The sequence below is a fragment of the Prionailurus viverrinus genome, chromosome C1 (assembly GCF_022837055.1).
Source record: "Prionailurus viverrinus isolate Anna chromosome C1, UM_Priviv_1.0, whole genome shotgun sequence".
In the NCBI taxonomy this organism is placed as follows: domain Eukaryota; kingdom Metazoa; phylum Chordata; class Mammalia; order Carnivora; family Felidae; genus Prionailurus; species Prionailurus viverrinus.
Window position 1 is genome coordinate 208,671,872 of NC_062568.1, and position 16,841 is coordinate 208,688,712.

Consider the following 16,841-nt stretch of genomic DNA (forward strand, 5'->3'; position numbering starts at 1 on the left):
TGGACTGCAATTATTTAATATTTAGCATGAATGCAGTCTAAGGCTTTTTCTGCAGTTATTATAATGGCTATAATTGCAAAAGGATGCTTTGGGGTAGGAGAAACTGCCAGATGCGATGCCATTTGATCTAAAAAGGTCACAGCAAAAGGGACATTTAAATTAAGTTATAAATTACAATCGAAGAACAATATTTTGATGTGTGAGACCGGAGATGTCAGAGCAGGGAGATGTAATTCATGGGTTCATTATAGAACAGGGGTGCCTGACAGCTGAGCCGTGCCAAAAGGAAAATTTATTTGCAACATCACGCAGACAGAAAATGGCAGCTAAGATGAGAAGCCACAGCAGAAACTTGAAGCCTTGTGGTAATACACAGAGTTTGTGCTAATAAGACTGCCTGGGATCCAGAGATGCTTAATGATTGCTGTAATATAAATGAGGTGTTTGGACATGTGCGCATTTTCAGTCTTATTTAAGTTAAGACCTCGTTTTTGCTCTATAAAATAACATACTTTATAACCAGGCATTAAGGTTGATTCTCTCACCTCTCTGTGCAATATACAGATTTGCTGCAAATTCAAAATTGTTTAGGCAGGAGAGTTAAAGCTTGAAACAAGATCTCCATCCATGGCAGCTTTGAGGAAGGATATAATTTAATGTTTATAGCAATCCATGAGAAGTTCAATCATGAGTTAATTAAACTGTAGGCAGTCATTAAGTATTATTTATTCTTTCGAGAAGCTTGCCAGTAAAGCACTTATATATATTAAATTATAGAAAGTAATAAGCAGGGAGTGATTTGTCAGGCAGAGCGAGGGTTGCAGATTTAACTTGGGCAATTATGCAGAAATGTGTTTTTCTTCTTGCGGCACGATCCTTTCTTCCTGCTGATCCCGGAGAGGTCAGAAGCCGCAGCTGACCATCGAGGGTGCGTGGGCCCCAGCGTCGCACGGCAGATGATCTACTGAACTTGTATGTGCCCGGTAGTCTTAGGTGAGAGGTGTGCACCTGAAATGTCTCCTGTGGTGATGACACCGCTACACGGCGCGTAGCTTTTTGACATTTCACGTATCTTGTCACGTTGTATCTCATTTAGTACCTTCCATTGTCTTTGGTCGCGGCTGAGGGACAGTGGTGTTAGGCCCGTTTGACGGTCGAAAACCTCGGCTCGGCCGTTTTGTGACACAACTGCTGACAGGAGTCCGTCTCCTGCCTCAGATCCCGAGCTGGGTTCGCAAGGTGTTGACAGAAGGCACGGACTCTGGGGCGGTTTCCACAGGAGGGGCTGCCGGGCACCTGAAGTCGCAGAGAGCTTTTCACGCAACTGGCTACATGCGCTTGCGTGTGGCGAGGTGGCTTTGGCTCTGCGGGTTCCGTGTGGCGGTTCCGTTTGCCACGGTGGAACCAGCCCGGGAGCGTGTTCCTCAAGCTGCTCTCGTTTTTAGCGCCACGGCTCCCGCCGCGTCCACTCGGCTGGCTCGCTCGTGCGGGTCCTTGCTAGCGCGGCGGTGGCCCTGGGAGCCGCTTAGTTGGCCCTTGTTGACGGGACGGGGGGCAGAGAGAACGTGGTGCCCGCAGCCTGCCTCTGAGGCGGGGCCGTCCCCCCCCCCCCCCCCCCCCCCGGGCCCCACGGCCGCCGGGAGGCCTGGAAGACGAGGGCGGACCCCCGGTGCCGGAGGGTCCTGTTGGCCGTTTCACGGTGAACGGACCAAAGGCCGAGGAAGGAACGCGGCCCGAGGGTTCTGTGGAGCCAGGCCCGGGGAACAAAGAGCAAAGCGCAGGAAAACAACCAGGCCGGGATCGTTCCGGGATGGAGTGACTTGAAAGGCTAGCGCGTTGAAGAACCACCGTCTTGTTATCAGATTCCCCAGGTATCGACCTGTGGTTTAGGGAAAGACTGATTTTACTCGTGTAGAAGTGAAGACTTGCAGTTCAGTGATGCGGAAGCAGCAGATTTACAAGACTATGCCTCCTTGATCATTGGATTACGTGCGGGGCGCGCGCTCGCGCACACACACACACACACACACACACACACACACCCCTTGTGATGATGGGTTTGAAAACAGTGGTTTCTGCTGAATGACATCCTGCTTTAGTGGCTGGCGGGGTGATGGGGATGGTGTAAGATCTAAATGCTTCTCTCCCCGGTAGCTTGTAAACATTGGAAGCTGGTTGAGTAACGATGCTTTTTCTTGGTCCCTGCATTTTGCAGTGGTCTTTTCCCATCTGCTCTAAAATGGTACAGCTCACTGTACTCTACATTAAAATCGCATTTAATCCCAGATCTTACCAGCCCTGCTTGGTTGCAGAATGGACAGAAGGTTTACTTACCTTGCTTGAATTGCTTTTCCAAGGCTACAAAGTGAAGCTGTAAGACGTTTGAGGGGTTCTCCCCCTGTCTTCGTTGCAATTTCTTTGAACAGTCTTCTCTGGAGAAATGGAAGAAAATTTTATTCACATTAAAGGACCTTTTACCTTAGCGATATTGGGAAGCCTGTACTGCATTTCCTGACTATATGAATGTGTGTGTATGGCTGTGATCAGGGGTTTAAAATTTGAAACCCACATCATGTTTTCCTCAAGATGAAATTACTTAATCTGTTAGAGCTTGGCACTATATTAGAGGGGAATGTTGTTAATGACAATTTTAGAGATTTAAGATAGCCAGTATTTTGGTAGACTTAATTCTAATTCACATAAGGAATACAGTGGAAATATCCAGTTAAGCTCTTCCTCAAACATTATTTTGTCTCCAACCCAAAGAAAGGAAATCTTTGTGATCATCTAGAAAACAACCCCCCTTTTAGAAGGCCTTACTTGTTGCTTGATACGTGGACTAAAGAAGGTAGTCCCCAGCCTTTTGGGACCCTAGATTTTGAATGTGAGATTTAGATAGACACGTTCTGCAGTGACTGTTACAGACCCTTCTCGGTCTTACTTTCCTGATGACCGTTCTCTTTGTTCTTCACGAGCCATATCTCTCCCTGGCAGTTTAGCACTCTGCAAATACCTGTGGAAGGACCGAAGGGTGTCCTCAACAACAGTAATTTTCCCCAAGGGCTCAAAATGTAATCTTCATTTTTGTGAAGCTGTGTGGGCCATAACGACTTTTTGTATGCTAAAAGTACATCTTTAATGAAGTATCATTAAAGTATTTCCATAAAGAAATGAAAACTCAGAGTGTTCTTAGAATTCCTAGAAAGTAGAAATAAATGTTAGTAACATTCAGAAGAAGGTGAGTGTGTAGAGAGGTTTGTTTTGGTTCCCTAGGAAGAGGGAAGGCAGAGCCTCCCCCCCCCCCCCCCCCCCGGACCCAGCCTGTGTCCCAGACTTTATGCATATTGAGGACAGCGCAGTAATGCCCGAACTTCGTTTGTTCAGTAAATATTTCATCACTGTTGGTGAATAATCCCATAGTTCTGACTTTTTGAATATGTCTTTCTAGAGGAGGAGAGGGGTAGACACTAAATATTTATTGGATTCCTTCCATGGAAAGGTCAGGAACGGGGATATTTTAAGAGGACAGGCAGACGGTGGACGGGACGAAAGGAAGGCATCGGCCAGTATTTAGAGAGCAGAGTAGCAGCAGGAAGCCCAGGGTATAGCCCACGCCACAGAGAGCGTGGTGCCCAGTGCAGATTCGTGCAGGGGTGCGAGCGCCGGCCTGCGCTTCGGGGACGTCAGCCGCCCGGCGGGGATCTCTCGGAGGGCGCCGCACACGCACTGGCCAGCCTGTCTGATAGACCAGACCACCAGAAGTTCGGCGAGGCATTTGGAACCTGTCTTCCGGGTCTCGTTCAGAACCGTCCTCGGTTCCCCGAGAGGCAGGAATGGCACAGGGAGGGCTGATGACGTTTCATTGGCTCTGCTCCTTCAGCCGCTTGCTTTTGGAACAGGCCTTACTGTTCTCCCATCAGCCGCAGAAGATTTAAAATTCTTCTTCATTTTTCCTGTGTACTGTACCAGAGTTTTAGTCAAACTTCCAAAATTATGAACATGAATAATTATGTGAAACATAAGTGGTTTTGTTTATAGTTTAACAGTTTTTTTCTCTCTCTGGAAAGGCTACTGTCTAATCTAGAAAATTGATGAAAATTGGGTAGAGGCTCCTTCCTTTATTTTTTTTCTCTTTCCTTTCAAAAATGAATTGCTAATACTCATTTGGTATATTACATGCTAGGTACAGTTCTGGGCCATTTTCATGCTTTTTTCTAATGCTCACCTCATAATCCCCTAAGAGGTGGAAGTTCTCACTCTACCATTTTTTAAAGTTTATTTTTATTTTTAATTTATTTTGAGAGAGAGAGAATGCCCGAGTGTGCACGTGAGGGCGGGAGGAGGGGCAGAGAGAGAGAGAATCCCAAGCAGGCTCCGTGCCATCAGCGTGGAGCCCGACGTGGGGCTCGATCTCACAACTGTGAGATCATGACCTGAGCCAAAAATCAAGAGCTGGACACTTAACTGACTGAGCCACCCTGACGCCCCTGTTCTACTCACTTTTATTAAAAAAAAAAAAAAAAAAAAAAAAAAAAAAAAAAAAAAAAAAAAAAAAAAATTTTTTTTTTTTTTTTTACATTTATCTATTTTTGAGAAACAGAGTGAGACAGAGCATGAGCGGGGGAGGGGCAGAGAGAGAAGGAGACACAGAATCCGAGGCAGGCTCCAGGCTCTGGGCAAGCAGTCAGCACAGAGCCCGACGCGGGGCTCAAACCCACAGACCGTGAGATCATGAACTGAGCCGAAGTCGGACGCTCAACTGACTGAGCCACCCAGGTGCCCCTCTACTCATTTTTAAAGATGACAAAATTACGGCCCAGAGAAGATGAGTAGCTCGTCTGAGTTCACATACTTAGTAAGTAACAGACCTAGTGTTTGAATCTGACTGTCTAGCTCCAGAGTCCACGGTCTTTTGTCTCTTTACAATTACCCCAGATATATATATATAATTACCTCTGAAGAAATGTTGTTAGTCTCCCATAAGCTTTTTATTAAGAATTTATGACCTGATCAACTTGAATTGACTTCAGATTATCACTAAAATATGTGCTTTTTAAAGAATTAAATAGGCCTGCAATTTTTTTCTTTTATTCAGTCCTGATCCATGTTGTTAACCTCATATTCTAGATTCTTGTTATATTATAGAGCTTGACAGGTATCTGCTTGTTCTAGATATTGGGCAAAAATTGAAAACCTAACTTTGTTTTCATCTTTTTATATTTCTGAAAGAAGTCTAGATTAGACGGGTTTTTTTTTTTTTAAGTTTATTTTGAGAGAGAACGAGCATGTGTAGTGTGAGTGGAAGCAGGGGAGAGGCAGAGAGAGGGGGGAGAGAGAGAGAATCTTGCTTTCAGCATAGAGCCCGAGGCGGGGCTTGATCCCATGACTCTGGGATCATGACCTGAGCCGAAATCAAGGGTTGTACTCTTAACTGACTGAGTCACCCAGGCGACCCTGGACAGTTTTCAAACATTTCCAAATTACGGTATTTTATTTTAGGATTTATTTAGTATGGTATTTATAGTATAGTATACTATTTTATTTTTTAAAGTCTAATGATGAATGTTACGAAGGTATAAAAGTTAATATCTAGCATTCATATTCATATTCATGACACTGGGACTGGAACCTACGGAGCGTGGGATCGTTACCTGGGCCGAAGTCAGGTGCTCAACCGACTGAGCCACCCAGGCACCCCTAGCCAAGACAGATTCTTGTGCCAGGGAACTAGATATGTAAAGGAAAGTCAGATTTCCAGTAAGAATTCTGAAGTGACAGCCACAGGTAGGAGGTGGGAGGTTAAGCAAGAGGATCCTTCTGCCTGCTCCTCCACTCCATTGTCTGCAAGTGGAAGAGGACTGGGGTCACGTGAACCAGGAAAGGAGTGTCTTTGCAAGATAGAGAGGGGGAGCGGTGTCAGGCACTGCCTGGGGTTGGAAAGGATGTGGAACGGGAAAAGTTGATCTCCTTTGGTGAGAGAGAAGTCTGGTCCTAAGAGGAATGTGTAGATAAACCAGTCTCTTCATTCGTGTGTACTGAGCAGTTAGTATACTGTTACAGTTTCATTACAAAGCTCGTATAGTTTAGGCACTTCAGATTTTTTTAGTGAAGTGACTACAGTAGCAAGACTTCAGAAATGCCACCAGGAGATAACATAATGCAGTAGGTCTTTGAACTGCTCTGGGGAGAGGGGGACGAGAGTGAGTGGGAACCATGTTGCCTGGTCGGAGTCTTGGCTTTACCGCCTACTGGTTTAGTGTGGTGAGCACCTTTACACTTGACCTTTCGATGCCTCGGTTTCCTTATCCATAAAATGAGGTGACTGTACTTCCTGCCCCATAAGCTTAAATGAGAGAATTAAAAAAATACAGGATTAAAAAAAATAATGAGCACGAGGAACGTGTTTACCTCTGTGCCAGGTCGGATGTTCAGTAAATGTTACTGTTCTTAACGTTGTTCCTGTTCTTGCCAAAATGTTCTCTGCCTTGCCTGCCTCCCTTTCCCCGAACAGCTGGACCTGGGGTGGGGGGGATGTGAATTGTGCTGACGAGCATGCCCGTTCCATGATTCTTCTGTCAGGACAAACGCAGGGCTTCTCTTTCATTGATTTGCTTCCAGATCTGCTGTTTGGCACACTTATCTGACTAAAATTGTTGTTGTTGTTGTTGTTTCAGCTACACGAAAGTGGTTATGACGCTGGCAAAGCCCTGCAGCGCCTGGTCAAGAAGCCCGTGCCCAAGCTGATCGAGAAGTGCTGGACCGAGGACGAAGTGGTGAGCTCGGACGGGACTGGCCCTGCGGTCTGGGTCACCGGGGTGTCTGCTTCTCAGTGCGTGACCTCCCTGCTCCTCCGGGGACTGTCCATGGTACCCAGCAGTCAAAGGAAGGAGACTTTAAACCTGAAAGTTGCACAGAAAGACTTGCATTTTAGGAAGCTCTGTGGGAAGGATGTTCTCCGGTTTCATGGAAAGACAGAAGAATCTGTAGGGTTGGTTGGCTGGTTTCAGCAAGTCAGCGTTTGATGCCTATTTTAAGACATAAGCATTTTTTAATGCTTATTTTTTATTTTTGAGAGAGAAAGCGTGAGCAGGGGAGGGGCAGAGAAAGGAGGACAGAGGATCTGAAGCCGGCTCGGCGCTGTCGGCACAGAGCCTGACTCGGGGCTCAAACTCACGAACCGTGAGATCACGACCTGAGCCGAGTCAGACGTTCAACCGACTGAGCCGCCCACATGCCCCTTAAGACATAAGCGTTAAAACCATTTGCTGCGTAACCTAGAGCGGGGCTGTTGCCTTGTTTTTATTTGGAGGGCCAGCAGGATCCCTAACCTGCTGAAGGACGTTACTCAAGAGCAGGTAGCATAGACCCGATGATATAAATGTAGTGGATCTTACATATTCGTCCTGTCATCGTGGCTCAGCAAAGAAGGTAGGGAGATAAGATAGGTGCCCACAAACACAGATTGAAAACCCACGGATTCCTGTCCCAGCCGACTGAGTTCCCATGGAGCTACATCCCCATCTTGTGACTTCTGGAAGGCGTTGCTGTCAGAGACTTACAGACTGCTTGTGCTCTTGCAGATACGGTCTTGTGTTTGCGTGTTACGGCTTGACGTTTGCCCTTTAGGTTGAAAGAAACGAAGATGGCGGCTGTCACTGGTAGACCTGTCGATTTTAAGTTCCTCGCCTGTGTTCTAAATCTGCTAAGAAAGCGTGCTTAGAAGCTCTTGGTGCTTTCCTGATCTCGCTCTTTTGTTTATTTCGGCAATATTTATCGAGTACTTGTTGTGTGCCGGGTGCTGTGCTAGGAGCCGTACCAAGAACAAAGGTCCCTCCTCACGAGGCTTGTGTTTGTTTTCAGAGGAGAGACCGTCTGTAAATCAATATTTGTTAAGTGGCGGTACACACACGTGCTGGGGAAGACGGAGTAGGCAAGGAGGATGGGGAGTAAGCTGGGTGAGGGGCTGTGTGGCAGAAGGGGCTGAGGAAAGGCCTGGTAAGAACCATTTGAGCAGAGGTGAGCCTTTTGGATCGGGGCCCTACGGTGAAAGCGTGGCCGGGAGAGAGAACTCCGGGCCCCGGGCGCGTTCAGGACGGAGGCAGGCATGTGTCTGCGGGGAAGGGATAGTGCGGGGATCGGGCGCGGCCTGCGGACCCACGGTCGGTGCCTCGTTCTTCGCTCTGCGTGGGCGGATTCTGAGCAGAGGGTACCATCGTCTGCTGGCGGGCGCCCTCTGGCCACTGAGTCGCAGGTGGGCTTCCGGGGCCATTGCGAGCATCCGGGCCCGAGACCGGTGAGCAAACAACACGGTGGCAGTGCCGGTGGGAAATGGCGAGACCCTGGGTGCACATTGGAGCAAGAGCCAAGGCGATTGTTCGAGGAAAGGCCACGTGGGGGTTGGGCAGTCGGGGGCAAAGCAGGAGACGAGGAGGTAGCAGGGGCGGACTGAAGCGGCCCCTGAAGGCTTGGTCGGGAGAGAGCTTTTTCATAGCCCGTTAACACTTGCAGCTTATCAGACGCATGATGAGGTTGGTGCTGCTGTTTAGAAATTAAAAGTTTAAAACCTTTACACGATCAGTAAAGAGTTGGGGGCATCTTAAACATCTGTTCCTGTTCAGACACTGGCAGAGTACACACGTCACATTCGTTTCTTTTGTAAAGTCCCGTGGATGTGGTTTTCACTGTGGACCCATTTCTGTGACAAGGAGATCCGACTTGTGACTGATGAAATTTTAAAGTTCCTCAGGAAGTCTTGGTGCCAGAAAGATGTGAGGAGGTGAAAGGATGGAAGGAATGTGTGAAATGCCCCCAACCCGGAGACCCCATCAGCGCCCATGTGCCCCGATGCCCTTCTTGTTCCTTCCTTTGCGCTGACGCCCCGGGGCTCCTCAGCGGCCGGGCGGCCAGGCACCCTCCCTTCCTGTCTCCCAGACCTCTCGTTCGCTCTGGAATTTAAAGACTCCCACTTAAAAGAAAGCTGCTTTCCTTTTCCTGCTGCACTCGCTTCTCTTGGGCACAATGTGAACCGTGTCCCTGCTGTCGGCAGCCGGTGGGAGGGAAAGGGGAGTCTTACACATCAGAAAACGCTCGGCTTTATTTTAAAAAGTGAAGCACGACTCTAGGTGGACATGATAATGATCCGTAACTGCATAAGTCCTTGTCATTGGGCTCATTTCTATCACGTTTGCTTCTTGTGTCGGTGTAGGTTTTGAGAAGTATGTTGGCAGGCCTCCGGCCCTTGCAGAACTCAGAGATCAAATGGCCGTCCCCTTATTTATAGGAAGTTAAGCTTCATTTTCTAAAACCTCAAAAGTGAATGGGAAAGAGGGATGGAGTAATTGAGAGGCTGAAGGGAGCCTCTCAAATCTTGGACCAGCTTGACGTGGCAGCGAGGCACCATCACTGGTGAGCCCCTGCCCTGGCCTGGTTTTGGCTGCGAGAGCATCACCCTCTGTGTGTGTGGCCTCTTCCCTGGAAGTCCCCTCATTTCCCGCCCCAGCACTCAACAGGAGTAAGCAAAGCGTGTCCCGACTAAAGTAAGTACGTGGGCCTACCCCTCTTCTTTTTCCCCTCCAAGCTTTCTGTGTACCTGGACGTCTTAGTTATTTTTTAGTTTATTTATTTTGGAGGGGAAGGGGCAGAGAGAGATGGGGAGAGAGAATCCCAAGCAGGCTCCACGCTGTCACCCCAGAGCCCCAACGTGGGGCTCAAACCCACAAACGGTGAGATCGTGACCTGAGCCGAAATCCAGAGCCAGACGCTCATCTGACTGAGCCCCGCAGGCGCCCTGACATTTTAGTTATTTTGAAGCGTCATTGCCTCCAGTATATCCACTTGATCTAACTGCAGCAGCGTCGATGAAGTTGTTTTCCTTCGCGTTTATATGAACTGGACACTCCTGTGTGCAAGGGTTGGTGGAACGAGCACCTGACAGTGCGAACCCCTGGCCGGGCTGGGAACACGAGGCCCCCGTGCGTCCTGGCTCCTGCGGGTGCGCTGCTCCCTGACCAGACAGATCTCTCCCCGTCTCGCCAGTGACACCCGCACTGCTTTTCACCTCTCTTTGAGGTTCAGGGCCGTTCCCGGGCCCAGCCCGCTGTGACCGCGCCCTCTTCTGAGCTGTTTCCCCAGTTTGCAGCGCTTGTTAGCAGCCTGCCCCTGGCTTTTTCCTGCCCCTTCCTCCGCTCCTCCTCACAGGCTTTACTTCTGAGTTGATTGCCCTCCTAGTTCATAAACTTAAGAGCAGGGACTTAACTGATGGGGTCCGGTAGAGACTAATGTCTCTAAGAGGGGCTTGAAGAATATTAACAACCCTTTATTCAAGATTATTGTTTGTAAAGATTTTTTTTTTTTTAATTTTTAAAAAATGTTTATTTTGGGGACACCACCTGGGTGGCTCAGTCAGTAAGCGTCCGACTTCGGCTCAGGTCATGATCTCACGGTTCGTGGGTTCGAGCCCCACATCGGGCTCTGTGCTGACAGCTCAGAGCCTGGAGCCTGCTTGGGATTCTGTGTCTCTCCTCTCTCTGTGCCCTTCCTCCACTCATGCTCTGTCTCTCAAAAGTGAATAAAGATTTTTAAAAAAATTGTTTTAATGTTTATTTTTGAGAGGGAGAGAGAGAGAGAGAGAGAGAGAGAGAGAGAGAGATCGCACATCTTCCAGGGAGGGACGGGGGTGGGGGGCAGGGGTGGACAAAGAATCTGAAGCAGGCTCCGCCCTGACAGCTGAGAGCCCGACATGAGGCTCAATCCCACGAACTGTAAGATCATGACCTGAGCCAAAGTCAGACACTGAACCCACTGAGCCACCCAAGATTCTTTAATTAAGATCGTTCTGGGGCTTCAGCTCAGGTCATGATCTTGAGGTTCGAAAGTTCGAGCCCCGCGTTGAGCTCTGTGCTGACAGCTCGGAGCCTGGAGCCTGGAGCCTGCTTTGGATTCTGTGTCTCCCTCTCTCCTGCCTCTCTCCCACTTGCACTCTGTCTCTCTCTCTCTCAAAAGTAAATATTTTAAAAAGTAAATATTAAAAAAAATATTAAAAAAAAAAGTAAGTATAAAAAAATATATAAAAAAAAGATTACCTTCACTCTAACATTTTAAAACTTGTAATAGTTAATAATTATGCATCAGAGAAAAACTTTTACATGTGCTCAAAGCTGACCTTAAAAGTTTTACCTTTGGAAAAAATTTCCCATATTCTTTGTGATAACACCACCCAATTTCTTCGTCCTGGGTCTTTCAGATATTAACTAATTGTTGAGATTTTAGGCCTCAAAATTACACAGTGAGAGGCTTTTCATTCTACATTTTCTCTCAGTGATTCCTTTGACCGCTTGTGTATCTATTGGTACGGTGTTTCTTTTTTATATGTTATTATTTTTTTAAATGTTTATTTATTTTTGAGCGACAGAGCGTGAGCAGGGGAGGGACAGAGAGACAGGGAGACACAGAATCTGAAGCAGGCTCCAGGCTCCAAGCTGTCAGCACAGAGCCTGACATGGGGCTCAAACCTAGGAGCTGTGAGATCATGACCTGAGTCAAAATTGGATGCTTAACCAACTGAGCCACCCAGGCGCGTGCCCCTATAGATATGGTATTTCTTACTGAAGTTTCTTTGGGGGCTGAAATACTTTATTTTTTATTTTTATTTAAAAAAAAATTTTTTTTTCAACGTTTTTATTTATTTTTGGGACAGAGAGAGACAGAGCATGAACGGGGGAGGGGCAGAGAGAGAGGGAGACACAGAATCGGAAACAGGCTCCAGGCTCTGAGCCGTCAGCCCAGAGCCTGACGCGGGGCTCGAACTCACGGACCGCGAGATCGTGACCTGGCTGAAGTCGGACGCTTAACCGACTGCGCCACCCAGGCGCCCCATGAAATACTTTAAATCTTGGGGAATGAATAGCAGATTTGGGCCAATTTCTGTCAAATTCTAGGCCAGAAAGTGACAGTTGGGCTCTGCTTTAGTGGAATGAGTGAGAAGCTCCTTGGTAGCTAGCTCAAGGCAGTCTCTCAGGCTAAATAAACTGGGTCAGATCAGAGAGGCAGTTGCAAAGAAATGCTAGGTCAGTTGGATGGAACCAAAGTGCATGGCTGGCTACTGCGTTTGGGAGTTGTACTGACGGTTAACCAGTTTCACTTACGTTATGCTAAAAATATTGTTCCGTATCAGGGAGCCATTTAAATGAGTAGAACTTAGGAAGAGAAAGAGGAGAAAAATACTGATCAGAACTTGTTAAAAAAAGAAAAGAAAAAGTAAAAGAAACTCTGGATTATTAGGTTTTTAATTAAACATGATGAACACATTCAAATCTACCACAAAGGCCCCAGGCTGAACTGCACCTAATCGAAACAGATGAAGTCACCCTTCCATGCTCGGGTAGTTATTAATTCCGCTTATTTATGCACGTGAGCCGAAGGTAGCATTTGCTGTGCTTGCTGTTGCTTATTGCGCTGGGATTCCATTGCTGCTGGCTGCTGTGCTCTTAATTAGCATTCAGCTGTTGATTATGGAAATGCTGGGGATGCTAATTGAATTCTTTTTAAAATTCAGGGCCTGCATTTTCCTTGTGGAGTGTGGCCTGACTTGCAAGGTTGTAAGGTTGGGTGCTGCACTGAGCTGCACGCTTCACCCTTTGCTTCCCATCCACTTGGCCAGGTTTGTTTGGGACGTTCTTTTCATGTCCAGGTGGCTTTCAGCAAAACTCCAGGTGTTGCCTGAGGTGAAGGCTTTGTTGCGTCTGGTGTTCCCGCAGGGGATTCCGCTTGGTCATGGGTAACTGTAACTTTTATCTGGAAATACACTTCCCTTTCAATATTGGGTATCAGCGTTGATGTCCTACATTGCGTGAACAGCCTAGATACGAATGATCTCTGACATTTTTATCCAAAGATAGTTCATCCCTGGTGCGGTGATAAACTTTAACTGGTCGTGTACATGGATTTACAAATTCATAAATTTTAAAACGTCTAAGCTGTCCTTCAGCATAAAGCTCAGTGTTATCATAAACGCAAACGAAAATCCTTCTTTCAAAATTGACATGACGTGCCAAACCAATTGTCTGAATATTTGTAAACCAATGAACCCGTGTGGCTGGTCAAGGAATGATTGCCACAGACACACACAGCTGTTTGAGGGGTGTCTCTCCCAGCAGCGTCTTCAGACGCCTCTGTTGGGCCCTTTTTGGAATGTCTGCTCAAGAAAACATTGTTTTCCTTGCTCGCTCTTTTCAAGCCAGGCATCTGGATGTACCAGAAGACAGAGCTGCTTAGTGGGGCAAAAATACAATGAATTTTATTTGCTGTTTGTGTGGCAGCTGTAGAAAATGGAATCCACAGCAAAACCAGAGTTAAGGTCCTATATAGCAGCAGGAGGTTTTGGAGGTGAAAGCAGAGATGGGGATGATGACAGGGGAAGAGAGCCAGCCCTCCTCAGCCTGCAGTTACCATCGTGTGAGTTTTAAGATGTCCATAATCTCAGTGTTTAGTATTAAATTGTGTATTTTCAATATAAGGGAAGCCTTAATTGTATGGTTGGTATCGATTTTTAGAAATGACCAGGTTTCTAGAGTTGTTGGGCATTTTACATAGTCATTCAAAAAATGTTGGTGATAGGAGGGTCCTGTCGGTCATCTAATATGAACCCATTCATTTTTTTTCTCTTGTAAATTTTATGTGCATCCTCTCTGTTGTTAGGATATCATTACAAAATCATTACAGGGGAGTTGAAACCTCACTACCATCTCAGTCTCTAGGTTTCCTGCCCTCTTTGTGTCTTTGTTCCTGTATGTACATTGGTTTATGTGTTTGTAAACTTACGTAAGTTGAATCGTTTTATTGGAATTCTCACTTTCATAAGAAATCTTAATCTGAGAATGTTTACGATATACCCAGAACTTGGACTAGAGATACCTTTCTATACCTCTGCAACACAGAATAGGTAGTTAGTAAATTTTAAATTGAAGTAGCTGTTTCTCTCAACTGATTACCCTTCCTCTAATTTTAAATTAATTGGTACTGCCTCTTACAAACAACTTAATTCTGAGATAAGAGGGTAGGAAAGATAAGTAGACATTTTGGCATATTATTTACACATAAGTTATATACATACACACACACACACACACATATTTATATATTATTACTCATGTTATGTGTTCCTATGGTCCATAGCAAAAATCAGTCCTTGGTGTTAAAAAAGAAAAATAAAAGGGTGCCTGGCTGGCTCAGTCAGTAGAGCATACACCTCTTGATCTTGGGTTTGTAGGTGGGAGCCCCACATTGGGTCTACATAGAGATTACTTCAAACAATAAAATCTTTAAAAAATAAACAAGTCAATAAAAGAGGAAAATATAGATACAAGTAAAATTTGTACAGTGCTTCAAGTATTAATGAGACTGAACTAATTTTCCTATGATTGACGCCCATCAGCCTTTGAATCAAACCCTTTTTTAAACAAGTCAATAGTGTGAATAGAGTGGAGTATATTACTGCCAAGTCCATTCGAAAATGAGATGGTGAATTAAAAATCAATTATATGTGTGGAAGAGTTGGTATAAGGCAATCAATTTTGTCAGTTAGTTTGCAGGAAGGCTCTACTGCATAACAACCTGTAAAGAGAGACGTATTTTAAAATCCTTTAGTAAATGAGATAGGCTGAACATTAGAAGGAGAGAGATATTTCAAAAATTTATTCCAGTATTTCATGTCAATAGAAGTTGCCTCTGGGTTAAATCTACAAATTCAGCCATGACCTTGCATTTCACATACGTGGCTTTATTGCTTTCTAGGCTTCCTCTTTAAACTGTGGTCAGAGAAGGTAGTATGCCTGTTTTTCTAAACAAGGCCTTTCTTTTTCTCATTTTCTTTAACCAGTATGTTTCTAAAGTTCCTTACCCCCCAGCCCTGATACTAGGTCATTTTGTTTAAAACCAACAGTAAGTTGTGCTGTTCTTGGCTCCAAGAGGCAGTACCAATTTAATTTAAATGTGTGTGTGCATGTTGGTGCGTGTACATGTTCAGGCCTTAGGGCAATGAGGAACAGCACAGAGACCTGGGAAGTAACCCCACACTGCATGCAGGCACACCCCAAATTATTCCTTGCTGCTTAGGATAATCTTTTAAAATCAAAGAGCAATTTTCCTGGGACATTTTTCATTTTTGCTTGAAGTGGGGGAGTATTGGGGGGAATCTTCAGCTTGAAAGATTAATAAATACTACAGCAGTGGGTTATTGAAACCATGTTTTCCATCTCATTTCCAAGGGCGTGTAAAAAAAAATGGCGACAGCATACACTTTCAGCCACTCTCCGTCATCTTTCTCTGTTCGTTTAAAAAATGAGAACAAGACACAAGGGGACTTGAGAGATTGCATTTGTTCTCCTGTAGACAAAGTGGTTATTTTATAAATGAAGAGGATGGAAAACCCTTTCCTTCTGCAGTTTCTTAGCAACAGAGCTGGAGCCAATTTTAATGTGTATGCATGGAACATTCTGTGTATGGTGACATTGGAGCCGTACGTTTTCACAGGTGAAACATACTGTGTTAGTCTGGTAACTGGAGTTCATTGTGGGGGGAAGGAAACAGGAGGTTAAAAAAAAGGAACCCCCCGATGAGAGGAAGTAACTCTTTTAAACTGTCTCCTCTTCTCTGGCATTCTTGTGTCTTAAATCTAAATTCTCTCTTAGGTAGAAGTCACAATGGCCTTGGTAGCCCCCTAATTGCTCCCTTCACTGGAGTGCCAGCGTACTTTTTTTTACATTTCCTAGTAGCGTTTTGTCGTTGTTCTTTCCTCCGCCCCCACCCCGCATGCTGTCAAATGACACTTTCCACTGATATTTCAGAATTTGCTTTAAGACGTGTTTCCAAAGTACTTCATACGGGTGAATTCCGGTGCATTTTCCACATTCGTAAAGCAAAGTGCCGAGGTGTTGGGAAGCAAGAGTGTGTTTGGTGGTCATAGAGGAGAACTTCCCCCAGTTGGCCTTACCGGCTTAGCACTCAGGCCCACGGCTGGCTGGCTGGCTGGCTGGCTCTGTTATTTCTTGCGTCTGGTGTTGGGGCTTGCAGGTGGCAAGCCCGCTCGTTCTCCGTTACCGTCGATCCTGTGTGAACGTGAACGTGGGATGACCCTTCGTGTCGCTCACCGGGTTACTTACTCAGTTCTGATTTTAGATTGCTGTTCGAAGTTCACCCGTCCATTCGTTCCGCAGGTGTGGACGGAGCACCAGGACGGCGCTCTGCCAGGCGCCCTTCTGGGTGCCGGTGATGCGGCCCGGAACGAAACAGGCAGAAATCCCTGCCCTCCTGGAGCTGACGTTCCAGTGGGGGAGACGGGTTAAAACAAGATCACCCGGTAACACACCCAGCGTGTCAGCCACGCGCTGAAGAGCTGGGGAGAGGGGAGGTCCGCCGCGCTGGGTTGTGACGGCAAGTGTGTGTGGGGACTTCCACAAGGGGCTAGGAAGTCTCGAGGTCAGGGCCTCTGGTTGAATTCTCCTCGTATCCCCAGCACAGAGCCCAGGGCCTGGGATGTGGCGGACGATCCGAAGCTACTGTGTTGACTGGGTCGGATGGAAGAGAACCTGAGTGGAGGTGGTTGACCCCCCAGGGCCTCGCGGCACCGAGTAGAGTCTCGGCCCCTTTGGCTGAGCTCCCCGCTGCCGCCTCGGGGGCTTCTCCTCCGAGCCCACGGCCGGTGCGCGCTTTAGCTCCAGCAGAGCCGACTGGACGTGTCCCGTTCTTTCCTTCTCGGTGGCTTCCCTTGGAAGAAGCAACCAACCCCGTCCGCGTGTGTGAGGTTTCATTCTCTGGACTCCAGCGGGGAGAGCTCCGTCTTGCCA

The 16,841-nt window shown here is 46.7% G+C and overlaps 1 protein-coding gene across 7 annotated transcripts in view; it reads left to right on the plus strand.

Moving 5' to 3' along the window:
* The window catches only part of RERE (arginine-glutamic acid dipeptide repeats), a 422,701-nt gene that overhangs the window by 323,750 nt on the left and 82,110 nt on the right, over window positions 1-16,841 (plus strand). For all 7 annotated transcript variants that reach the window (XM_047872880.1, XM_047872879.1, XM_047872883.1 and 4 more), the window contains one exon: window positions 6,675-6,773. In XM_047872880.1, coding sequence (XP_047728836.1) covers window positions 6,675-6,773 — 99 coding nt within the window. The remainder of the gene's footprint in view (window positions 1-6,674; window positions 6,774-16,841) is intronic.